The sequence below is a fragment of the Falco punctatus genome (genome assembly GCF_963210335.1).
Source record: "Falco punctatus genome assembly, chromosome: 10".
Taxonomy (NCBI): Eukaryota; Metazoa; Chordata; class Aves; order Falconiformes; family Falconidae; genus Falco; species Falco punctatus.
In genome coordinates, this window is record NC_137590.1 from 20665393 (window position 1) to 20678727 (window position 13335).

Consider the following 13335-nt stretch of genomic DNA (forward strand, 5'->3'; position numbering starts at 1 on the left):
TGGGGTGGTGTATTAAAATTGAGTGAGAATTGTTTCGATTGATTTCTCTGAGATAGCCTTGCTGTATAATTCAGAAGGAAGTCAACACACATTTTTGCCAGTTCGTGAAAGCTTTTTCTATTTCACTCATTTATTCTAGCTCTCATGTCAATTCCATTGTTCCAATAACAGTTAAGGTTTTACAGCCTTAAAAACAATAAACGTATTTTCTTTTCACATTTTACAAGTCTATTCCGCATTGTTTTCACTTTTGAGAAGCAACAATACATGACTTTGAACACTTACGCTATCACATCAGTGACCAGAAATGTCTATGCAATTTTTTTCTAAACAGTGTTTAGCTGAACAGTGAATCAAGATCTCCTTCTGCAGTTTCATTTTTGATTTTTCTAGAAAGATGAACTCTCTGAAAATATAGAAGAGACTGCAAATGATCAGATCACAACTCACATAGACAAGCCAGACAAACAGAGATGCATTATTGAACAATGTTTGAAGCATCAATCACAATATTTCTCCATCCTATGCATTCCACATCCTGCTGTTGATTTAGAGGACATGATGAAATACGCTTCGCTACTGCTTCGATTATTCTGTAACTTTATCCTTCTTGTCTTTTCTTCTACATAAGAAATGGTTTACAAATATATTAAAATTGACACAAACAGCACTGTTGTGACCCGATTTTGCATTGGTTCCCTCGACTCTTGTATTGCTCCCCAGGCATCACTATGGTCATAACCTCATTTTATTAACAAAGCAACCATTGCTGCTCTACACAACAGCACTTCAATCTTTGTCACGTGGACCAGAACACACTGAAGCTGCATGATAGGTTTTGATACTATTTTTAAAAGTGAACCATAGCTCTAGCTACAAGTAGAAGTAGGCAAATAAAGCAGTTCTCTTCAGAAAGTTGTTTCTCAAAAACCAATTAACCCATGTGAACTTGAACAATTCCAAAGAAAATGTCACATCTAATGGAACATTTTTCTACTGGAAAGAAGTCATCATTTGAAACAAGATCTACAGGGCAGCATACAATCATAAAGATGCTTTATTGACAACATCCATTCACCGCAAAAGTATCTGCCTGCATACAATGAGATCTTAGCTTTTCAATAGTGTTTTATTGGCAGTGGAAAATGCATCAGTACTTTATTGAAAGGAAGCAATAAATAATACTGTGATAAAAATAGTTCAAAAGTAGACTGTACATACTGTTACATAATCTGAAAATACACAAAAGATTAATAGAAAAACAGAACAGTAACAATGAATTTCAGTTTTACAAGCAAGTTAAAAGTGGAAAACAATATAGGAAAAAAGACATGCTATATATATTGTTGCATAATAAATAATGCATCATCTGAACAGATTTTTGCTGGCTTTTTAATATGCCATTTACAAGTGTTGGATACATTTTCTACTCATATAGTCCAAAATGGCTACAACCATCAAAATTAAAGTCCAGACAACTCTTTAGAACAACTTTACAAAACACAAATGATGACTTACATAAGAAAAGTAAGGCCTTTATTAGCAGTTGCACTGCTTTAGATTTCAGCCCATTGTACCTTCATCTTTCACCGCTCGTTTGACATGAGCCTGCAGTGCTTCACGATTGGTCCATTAAAACTAGTTTCAACAGCATCTTTCCACAAGTGTTTGCAATCAAAAAGAGCTAGGACAAAAACTCTCTGTGGCCTGTGGATTACGACCAGGAATTATTACGAACTCTATCTTCCTCAGTTAAGGAAAAAGAAAAATAAAAAGAGTTCTTGATTTATGGCTTGTTTTCAGTCACTGTGAAGGTAACGCTATACAAATACAGCAGAGAGTGTTATGACAGTCAAACTTCTAAAACATGTTCCGTAGTGTCATAGTTCTTCCCAGCTTTTAAAACAAGTTATATTTTAAATAAAGACAAGCTCTCCCTACCCGACAAGTCATCTTTGTGGAAAGGTACAGTTCTGAAAAGAAGAACAATCATGTACCATACCTTTTACAACAACATATGCTTACCTGAAAAAAAGCTGGACTTGTTTTCAGATCTAAGCTAACATTTCCAAAAGACAAAATATATACTGCTTGGTGTCATGATACTTTTACAAAGGTATTAAAATCCTTTCACCTTCAGTTTCATTATTAAAAAACAATGATAATTACAGTAACTGCATAATTTACAAAAACCCTATATTACTTATAGGGACATATACATACAAGCATTACAGTACATTCAGTTGGAAGGACTAAAATTAGAATAAAAAATCAGCAATGGTTTGATTTGTAGACTGAATAGAAACAGAAAAAGTAAGTAACTATATAAATGAGAAGTCACATAAATATAAGAAACATTTAGATTCTAAAATATTTTCTCTATAGTACTCATGAATTTATTTGCTAATTAAAAACTCTGTAATAAAATATCTCAAAGTGTCCATTTAACAAGTATTAACAAGTTAAGGGTTCCAAATGTTCAAATGCTGCATATCACCGGTAGAAATAGTGTGGGTAAACTGTAAAAGCAACAACAAAACAAACAAAAAACACACAAAAAGAAAAAGCACAAAAAAATTCCATTAGCAGTATTTTCAAAAACGTTTCATTCTAAGTTTCTCACAAACAGCTCAGTAGTGTAGCAGTCATGCATTGAATTATTGCCATGCCATGATGTATACAATTTTACTGCCTTCTATAATCTTCAGTTGCAATAAAAGTAAAGCCCATGAGGTCAAATATTTCTGGTTCTACATTTTCATCCTAGGTCATCTGACCATAGAAAATCCCAAAACAGTGAGGAGAATTTGGTGGAGAGAAGACTTAAAACTTCTATCTAAAAAAAATTTTAAGATACCCTGTGAGACTATGAACTGACAGATCCACATGGTCTGAGCTGCTATTTGCAGGAGTTTCCCTTCTTAACACTTCATACATAAGAACTCTTCAGAATTAAACTTGCATTGGCAAAAAGGTTCAGAATTTGAAGAAAAAGCAGCCAATACACGAGTTGATAGGGATGTTACTGTTGAGAAGAAAGGAAAGAAGCTGTAAGCAGAAGAGACAGGCAATTTATAGCCTGTGGAAGATATAGATCGTGAGAAAAAGAATCACTGGATTATTATTTTTTTTTAAAATCCAGTATAGTAAAGAAATCTAGTTTCCAGACTTTGCAAAACAAGAGAAATATTGTTCCATGAGAAAATACAGCAGAGGCTGCTGAAGAAAAGTAATTCCAAACCCTGGAATAAGACAGGACTACCTATCTTTTGTAAGCCAGAATGCATGTATCTTGTGTTACAACAACCTTGTGTTATCAAGCTGCCTTTTATCGTCAGCACTGTTCACAGCTCCCCCAAATTTAGGCTGCAGGTAGCTAAATCCAACCAGACAACCTCAGCAACCACAGCAGCAGGAAGTATCCAAGAATTGGAAAACTATGCAATTACCCCATAACAATTCAATATTGAAGTATATTGTAGTGGGATAACTTTGACGAAGCAAAGACTCTTGAAAGACCGATAATCTGAACAGCAGTGTCACACACTTAATTAGGCATGTAAAAGGAAGAAAATAATTTCATTTCCTTCTCTCCTCCCCACTTTCACTAGCTGTTTCATCCAACCTTTGATTTCAATGTTTTCTACATAGCTATTTAGCAGGGGTACATTTTGAGACTGTTCAAAAACACCCTCAGAAGTATACAGTATTTACAAAATTATTTAAACACACATAGTCTTGATTGTAGTAAATAAAACTCTGGATTTTCAATATACAGTCTACCCTGAAAACTTAAAATAGCTTTGTAAGTGTGTAAATTCATTGTATTACAATACCTGACATTTTATTTCATCAATAGCTGCTTTACTATTATACCTATCAACTTTACTCACCAGGAGAAGGCTTTAACAGGAGTAGGTCCTTACTGTAGCAGAATCCAATCTTTGTGTTCCTGACACACTGCCTATTTCAAGAAGCATGGGAAGAAACATGCAGAACACAGCATGCATGTTAGTTTTGAAAAAACAAAAACAAAAAAACCAAAAACCCAAACCCCAAACCAAAAAGAACAACCCCAAAAAAACATCACAGCAATGTGATTACAGCCATGGTACTCACCAAACTAAGGTTACAAGTCAGGAAAGCCAAATTTATTTTACAGTTTATGTATTAACCACTTCTAGTATCAGTGGCTAACAAAAAGAATTTTAAAAATTCTGCATGCCAACTAGCACACAAAAACTGATAAAGACTTTTTTTTAAGTAATTTATTGTCTATTTTTTATAAGGTTTATATTTTTCTTTTCTGTTGTTTTGTTTTTTTGTATTGTAAAAAGGTTTTACATGGTAAAGATTTCACTTATCTTAATTTACACCATTTTTCCACATTAATTCTGGAAGAATATTTTGTGCTAGAGGCAATATTTAAAATTTAAAACAGCTCACATTTTAGAGAGTAATATCAATGCAAAGGTTGCTTTACTCCTTGAGTTTTTACTCCTAAATACAATTTTCAGAACAAAGTTCTGCTGAAGTTCTCATCCTGTCTGTTCCAATTAAATACATTTTCCATTTATTTTTACTTGTGCTTTGTAAAGCAAATTTAAGTAAAAATTTATTCTCATGGTACTAAAAAGACTTTTGAAACAGACAAGATACCTCACGTGGCAGGTGATAAACTTCCACTTCTAGCTGGGGCTTGCTGGGTTTGGGTTTTTTTAATACATACCTATGCATGCACACACATGTATGTATAGATCATTAAGCACACAGCAATGAAGCTGTGATTTCACGTATGATCAATACTTAAGTGACCACCACAGGAGGAGTAATGCATGTTTTACTCAAGTTTTAATAATCTCAAAATTATCCAAGGGAAATTACTTTTATCATTTTGGAATGCATTTTACTGCATTTCAGAAGTGGGACTTATATTGGTCTAATTGCTGCTAATTAGAAATTATGCATCATGTGATTAAAAGACTTCTACTAAAATGTCATTTTCTTTTCCTACTTTAAAATAAATTTCTACCTGTAATTCTCAGTTTGTTATTCCAATAAGTGAAAAAAACCCCTCTACATCTAGTACAGCTTCCTGAAATTAAAAAGCACCCTATGGTTAAACACAGCGTTATATACACAACCATGCACAAGGCAGATGCTTTTATGCAGCAAAAAGGTAATTTGAACTTAATTTCCCTGAATCTCAAGCAAAAAAGTGCATCATGCTTAAAATAATACAAAATCAATACCATCAATCTGCATCTTCTTTGGCTGCATAGAGGGTGAAGACATTGAGGTCGTAACTCTGAAATTTGCAGGAAGAGTCTCTGCCGATCCAGCAGCTAAACCTCTTATGTCCTTTGGTCTAAACTTCTTTCTCCATGAAGGTGCTCTCCTAAAGCTCTTATCGTCATCCTGTTATATTGATAAACATCATTAGCAATTCAAAAAATGTAGGATTGTTACTGACATTAAAAGGATTACCAACAACCTTAAGTAAATGTATCACACCACTGAATGAGTTAATTTTCAGAATGGTTCAGGTGCAACAGCAGCAGAGGTCTTCATTTGCAATAATCTGTGTTCACTTGCTAGTGTGTAGGCTTTTCAGCTCAGTAACTATGGAAATTCACATGCTCGGCACATTTAGGAAAACGTTTTGTACTTCAGATGTTTGTACTTCATGATTTGCAGTAATTCCTAGGTGTCACATCACTCATTCTTAAGGGATATGAGGAGTGGAGCAGATCATAAAAGCTGCTTTGGGAACACTGATATATAGAGGCTTAATTTGAACAATTGCTTTTAACCTTCAATTTGTCTTACAGGAATGATGATACAGCTATTGCACTTTCTCATGCTACAAGTTACAGGAAGAGATAGTGAGGGGTGGGGGGTGGGGGGAAAAAAAAGTGTAATGAATACCATATTGCCATGCAGTGTTTTGCTTAAGCACTTGGGTAAACTTAACTTGCAATTACTCAAGTGCATTTCCCCCCCTCATTAAGATATCTGAATCTTTGAAGTAATATTCCACTTCAGAAATACAATACTGCATTTACTACACACAACAGTCCAAGTCCCGCTTCCAAAAATGTCTTTTGCAGTGAAGGTATCGTGCCAATTGCAAATACACCCATCAGGCATCTCCATTTGCCATCTTTAGCTTTACAAACAGTTCAATTCTTTGAATGACATTTTACTTACAATTTATCCCCTTTTTAAAATTAGGAGACAAGTGTGTACATTATTTGAAGGGATCTTTGTGATCAAACTGCCCTGTGCTGCTAGAACAGAGCAAACATCTGCTCCCCCAACTCTCCTTCTCTTGCAGTTTGGAATCACTAAGGAGAAAGACCTTAGAAAACTATCAAGCTGCTTTCTGATGACGTTATTAAAACCTTAGCAGAGGTGTATATTGAGAACAGAGCTGTCAGAATGTGCCAGAAAAGGGCTGCAATGAGTCTATAAGGCAAAACATGAACACAAAACCCAGTCAAGGTCTGTCACAGCAGCATCCTTCCTCAGCGTACTGGTGTATGCTTCACCTCACCGATCCAACAGCAGTTCAAGCCAGCACTTTCACCCCTCCCCTGCCCTCTTCCTCATACGAACGCAAATGTTTCTGAGAGATCATGGACTGGTTCCCTGATCTGGTTAGCCACCTTAGGGATTTGCCACTTTAGTCTCATTCTGAACCAGTTCCACCAACGTAAACTCCCATTAGGACCAAAGAGGCGGCAGCACAGAGTTAGGGCTGTCCTGGGGAAGGAACACCAGCTTGAAACTGGTGTTACAGCATAGAGCAACTTAAAAAGTTAAAGATGTAATACTCTCTCCTTTATGCTATGGGTTCAAGGGTCTACAAAGTAAAGTCTCACATCTAGTTTGTGTAGAGTTTTATAGTCATTACATTTAAATTAGGTTTATATCCTGTTAAGATCACAGGCTGCCCAACAGAAATTACTTTAATGTGTAAGCATACCTGGTGGTCATCCATATCGGTATTAATGGATATTAACACCCCAAGCTTTCTTGAAAAACACTTGAAACTATTCAAAATACTGCTTGTTAGGACAAAGGTTTGAAATGTGCTTTCTCTATTACAGCTTGTTCATCTGCAACACTGGTCACTAATTTTCGCACGTTTGAGATTTTTTAGAAAAAAAAAGATTCAGTCCAAAGTGCTGCTATTATATAGTAACCACACAAGCTGCAAAAGACAAATTTGCAAATCATGTTAATACTTTCATATTCAAAGTCACCTTACTTAACTGCACAAAACCTGCCATATTCAGAAACTCTTGAAGACAAAGAATTTCAAGTTAAGATTTCTGTCACTATTCTGTCAATACCTTAAAAAAGTTTAAGATAAATTCTTTGGCTTAACAGTTCTGATAAAGTTCTCAGGACCATAAAATGAGTCAACAGCTCAAGCAACTTACTTCATCAAGTCTTCTGTCAGTGCCCATAGCAAGAAGGTTATTAAATTCCCTCTCCAGAACAGCACGAGCCTGAAAATAGTATGAAAGAAATGGAAATTCCAGATTAGTGATTAGTAACCTAGACTAATTTTTAGAATTTAATATAACCCAAGTTTTTCAATACTTCTTATCAGATTAATAAACATACTTAGTACTTGAAAAATTACAATTTAATTTGTAGCATTAAAAATTTAAGGAAGACTTAACAGCTCTCCCTCCCCTTAGTTGTGACACGAAAGTTCACAATTTCTGACTCAAACTGATTCCAGAATAAAAACCAGCAAACAACAAAAATGATGAGTTTTACACTAATGTTGTGAAGCACGGCTATGAGGAAAATATTCAAACAGTATTTTTTTTCAAGCAAATTTATCAACCAGAATTGTTAGTAACAGTAAGAAAATAGTAAGAAAGGCATAGTTCTATGTTTTTCTTTTATAGGATAATGGACAACTTTTCATTTCTGATGTTTTTAGAGCTGGGAATAGAGAGACATGCACTTACTTAAGAAAAGAAACACTCAGTTCCATTTTTAACCTTCCTAGAGGGGAGAAAAATCCTATCGACCATAAAGCAACTACTTCTTGCTTACCTGTGTGTTTTGAGTGGGTATTTGTAATAAGAGAGCTAATGCATTGTAATCAAATGATTCATCTAAGGCCACAAGTGCACCATGAACGCCGCTCTCTATAAGGTTATTCGCATATTCTTTAAGACCAATGGACACTACCCAATGGATCATTCTTTCATTGCTCCAGACAAGGACATCTATGGAGAAAAAAACAAGTTGCCCTAGTTAGAACAACACAACTTTTCTGAATAAAAAACCCACAGTCCTTTCTTCATCTGTATGCTTGTGTTAAGGTTGATTTTCACATATACAGAATTCATGATAAATGATGTTAAATAACAAAATTCCTTGAGGGCTACTATTTAACATTTAGGTTGTGATCTAATCTGCCCCTGCCTTTTTGGTGTGCATGAAATACTCTGAATCAGCAAGAAGACTTCATGCTTCAACTCCACCACTCAGTGTTAGATCCTTTCCATACAGTAGTTTTCCTTGCACCCAGAAGGAATAGTCCTCGCTCAATCACTACAGTCACAGCTATGAGACAAGTCCAGGTGGGCATAGCGTTGATGCAGATGGGGAACACAGGATCTGCTATTTTACACAGCTACTTAGGGGCTTGAACATCACCCAAACCAGATTAAATATTTTGGGGAAAAAATTTACTACTCAAAAAAACCCCAAAACCACAAAAAACTTATAACAGTTTCTCATATACCTCCTACTGAATGTAAACAGAAAAGATTTATTATTGTTTAAAGCTTTATTATTTGTTTTATAATCTTAGCTATCTTTAAGTTCTGAAGGTGCTCAATTTAGTAACACAGGCTTACATTCAGCTTGTGTATGCATACTACTACACTCTTCCACAATCATAAATTTGAAGTGGAAAGTAAACGTATTATAAAGTTTACTGGAAGGCACTTCATACTGTAGCAGTTCAACAATCAATACGCTCTCCTCTTCAAATTTTTTCAAGGAAAACATCACAAAGCAGCATTTACATGTTCAGCCCAAATATCAAAACAAAAACTATGTTCTCACAAGTAAGTTTTTCTACACTATTCAGGAATGTCTATACCAATGGAACTGTTACAATGATTCACAGCATGCTTCTGGCTTGTGTCAGCTACCATTCTTCCCAAACAATTCCCACAAGGAATTTAAAAGTTACATGTTCCAAGCAGCAATACCCCATAGGCAAGAGATGCTGCCATACCATTTAGGAGGCTAAAGAAAGGCCTGCCAGCCACAACACAGACCTGTTTCATGCCAGTTCATTCCCAGGAGTTAACACTTTCGCAGGCACAATTAGTAGAATAACCACCAAAATGTACCAACACTTTAAAAGGAAAGGGGAAGAGCAGGCACAGAGCTTTCTAAGCAAACTGTGTACAAGGTAACCCTAAAATGTTAGTCTAAGACATCAGAAAAGACTTCTGGTATTAGACAGGGACAAAAATTCTATGGGAAGTCTTGGAAAATACTGTGAATCCCCACACTGCTTTTTGTTCTTCCTCCTCTCTTGTTCAATGATCACCATGAATCTGGAAGATATAAACACCTAAGTCACCTGCATATTTTTTTTATAAAGTGCTGGGTAATAAAATTACCAGGCACTAACAACAATAAAATCACATAGATGCAAAGTTACTGGGTCAAAACAGGAAAAAAAAGAAAAAAAAACAAACAAAAAACCCAAATGCTTTTTTAAAACTGTCATCCTCCTAACACATTTAGTTTTGTTTCAAACTTCAGAGCAGTAATAGTTTCAAGAATGCCTGCATTTGCAGCACATCTCTACATGAGCAAATGATTTAATGATGTGTTTCATGATTCACTGTTTGGGGCCTGCATCCAGACACATCTCCTGTATTTAACACTTGGTATTTTATAAATAATTTTTAAGTAAATTTTCAAGGCAGATCAGTGAAAACACATTAGAATCAGACTGAGGTCAAGACATTGCACTAACCCTTAATTTCATTCTGGCTTTCTTCTCTTTTTCTTTCAAGTTCTTTTCGATCATAATTCAGTCTTCGTAGGCACATAATTCCACACTGAAAACTGTTTCTGTTTAGAAAAGAAAAAAAATTAGAAAAAAAACATTTTGAGGTAACAGAAACATTTACTATAAGTTAGGTCTCCAACTTAAATCTATTCACCTGTGAAAGCTGTCCACCATTTTTAGTTGCCCACGCAGATCTTTTTTAGTTAAATGATCCAGCATTCGAGCATCGACAAGACATTCCATGAAATAGCTGCGATACTGAGGAAGCCCCAGACTAGGGAGCCATTCATTGCCAATCCACTCATGATTCATATCGCCATATGCTAGCGTCTGTTTTTAAAAGATTAAGGAAAAAGTTTATTAAAATGAGAAATGAGACCAGTTTTTTAGACATGTTTTGAAGAAAAGTAAAACAATGCTTATTTAATTCTTATCCTATAAAGATAAGCAAATTCAAATATTGAACACTACATGTATGTTTTCTGAAGAAGTCATCCTCCTGAAGAAAAGCAAGTTCAGATCTTCAGATCAGCAAGTAAAACTGCCTTAAATTATTTCACATTGAAGAATATGAAAAAATATGCAAAAGCTAATAAAAATTAAAAATCTATACAGTTTTGGTAGCAAGAGCTGTAGAATTTCTTTTTGTTACGATGTCGAGAATACTGTGTCTCTCGAAAATTGGGAGGAATCTTCTTTTTCATGCAACCATACATACAAGATATTAAAAAACAAACAAACAAACAAAAAAACCAACACACAACCAACCTGCAGGGGGGGTTTAATACACCTAACCATGTTAGAAACTGATAAAACCCCACTTTGGAAGAACAAGTAATTCTAAATGTTGGTCCTTATCTTAAGAGAGAGAAAAAAAAAAAAAAAAAAAAAAAAAAAAAGGTGGGGGGTGGGGGTGGAGAGAAAAAAGGAAAAAAAGACTTCTCACTGCATTTTTGACCTGCAAATCACCAGGCGCTTTTTTTTTTTTTTTTTTGAGAAAACTGAAGTTTCTAACTATGCACCTAAGCATTCCTTGAGCAACAAAAAACAGCAGCTCTTTTTTTTTCAAAAATGAAAGGTAATAATTCATTTTTACTGTACAATTAAAAGTCACAAGCTTTATTTCTCCTCTAGAGGAAGCATCTTACAGAAAAGAGAAAGGCCACACTGAAATGCATTTCTTCAAGCCATCGCTAGGTAGCAGACTGGAAGAGCATGCTACTCTTATAACAGGGAGGCAAGTATGATTGTCATCATTGACAATCTGCAAATGAGCATCTGAGAGGCAGTTAATGGGACTTAAACGGGTTTAAGCTGGAGGGCAGCCAAGCAAGAGACTATACTGTCCCAAGATATGGGTCACAGGCAAATCCCCAGTTTTGTTTATATCCCTGTATAAAACACTCAACTGTATCAATGCCTGAAAATACAATTAGGATTTGTCACCACTTTACAGGAAAACAATTAATCAAGAAGGATTACAGAATTAGTGCACAGAAATCTACTTAACCATCTAGGCTCAGTATGTCTTGTGGCACACCTGGGAGGGTGGCTGGATTGAACAGGGCCTTTCTGCACTGATCAGAGATTCTTGTTGGACTTCTGGCTTCCTAGAGAACCATCCCCCCACCAAAACATTCTACGCTTTGTTATGAAATTATTTCAAAATCTGATCTAGCACATTCAATGCATAGCATAAACCGATACTCAAAAAAAAAAAAAAACAAAAAACCAAAAAGAGTAACTTTCCACTACATTTTGGTGATTCATAAGCTAGAGGTAACTCTTTTGAAAGCTAATGATAACAAAGGCTTCTGAATATTTCCCCCTCCTAACAGCCCTACCTAATATTAAAAATCCTTACGAATAACATTTTTTTGTTATGTACTACGTAACAAAGTATTTTACAAATTTTCAATGATGAACCACTAGTTCTTGGAAGCCTTAGAACATGAAAATATTTAAATCACCTAAATATAAAAGTATGTATTACACAGAGATAGGCCTGTAGTTTCCCCCTCGACCAATCCCCAAGCCACAAGAGTCACATAAACTATAAAGGAAAACCAGATTCTTTAATGCTCTAAATTATTTTCACAGTTTACATATAGTCTATAATATTACATAAAGTTTCCAACCTGAGCCCAGCTTCCCTCCTCATCTTCCTGTTACGTGGTTAGAAAAGCAAAAGAACACACATATGTATTAGTATTTAAGTTTAGTAAGGAGATCAAAGTTAAAAGGCGCACTGCAAGACTAAGTCTACTGCATACCAAAAACATCTAGAAAAAACAAGCATCATGCATTGTAAAAAAATACACAAGGCACTCATTTTCATGTGACAGGCTGTATACCTCATCTATTGATTAAGATTTCCGGAAAGAAAAAATTTCTGCACAAGTAATTCAAATTGTCTATTAGTTAATCAAATCAGAGCTCCATTCTACAAATTAGAAAGAGTTTCGTTTACAATCTTATCAGTGTTGATTTCCCACCCCCCCATCCCCTTCTGGAAAAAAAAATTATCAAGATGCAGGTTACAAGGTTAATAATTAGAAGCAGCAATGATCCAGAATTTTAATGCATTAATTTAGAAAAAAGAAAAAAAAAAAGACCAAATGGCACTTGATTCAAATGTTCAAAAAGTGGGAAAAGCACTCTAAGGAACAGAAGTGGCAACACTGTAAACTAACCGTTTGTTGTGTGGCTGTAAGATTTTCCATTTCTTCATGTGTTACCCAGACATTTCCCGTGGTCTAATATGACCCCACAGGGAACCAATCCCATCCAGTGAAAGGAAAGCAGTAACAAAGAGGAAAGGTTGCAGAACATATAAGCAATCGGTACATGTAAGGAGCAGGCATGGGCAAAAGCAATGGTTTCTAAGGTCTTAAGTACAGGTACATCTACTGGAAGTAATGGCATGGAATAAAAGCCTATTAACATGGATCACTTTTCTTCAAAGATATTAACAAAATTGAATGTGATAAATAGCTTACACTGATGTAATTAATGGGCAAACACTTGACTCTGCTCTAATCTGAAAAAATACATTTGTAGTCTAGTATGTAATCCCAGGAATCTCAGAAATAGCTTTAGATTGCAGAGCAGGCTCACATATGAAAGGAAATTCACACTAACTTTAAGTGCCTAGAATCATACTATAGTACAGAGAAACAGGTGGACTCCTAGTGTTTTAGTCTAAACCGTTATTTGGAGTTAATGGCCTTATACATGGATTAAAAGAGCCTCCAACTACTTTACAA

General features: G+C 35.2%; 1 protein-coding gene across 5 annotated transcripts in view; it reads right to left on the bottom strand.

The window, feature by feature from the left end:
• Positions 1-1039: 1039 nt before the first annotated feature.
• The window catches only part of PPFIA1 (PTPRF interacting protein alpha 1), a 76562-nt gene continuing 64266 nt past the window's right edge, over positions 1040-13335 (bottom strand). For 2 of the 5 annotated variants that reach the window (XM_080404893.1, XM_080404897.1), the window contains 9 exons: positions 12763-12825; positions 12208-12234; positions 10224-10399; positions 10034-10131; positions 8080-8255; positions 7449-7517; positions 5253-5418; positions 3894-3964; positions 1040-2519 (listed from right to left, as the gene is read on the bottom strand). In XM_080404893.1, the coding sequence (XP_080261019.1) occupies positions 3906-3964; positions 5253-5418; positions 7449-7517; positions 8080-8255; positions 10034-10131; positions 10224-10399; positions 12208-12234; positions 12763-12825 (834 nt within the window). In that variant the 3' untranslated portion in view covers positions 1040-2519; positions 3894-3905. The remainder of the gene's footprint in view (positions 2520-3893; positions 3965-5252; positions 5419-7448; positions 7518-8079; positions 8256-10033; positions 10132-10223; positions 10400-12207; positions 12235-12762; positions 12826-13335) is intronic. The other 3 variants (XM_080404895.1, XM_080404894.1, XM_080404896.1) reach the window with 3 other exon arrangements.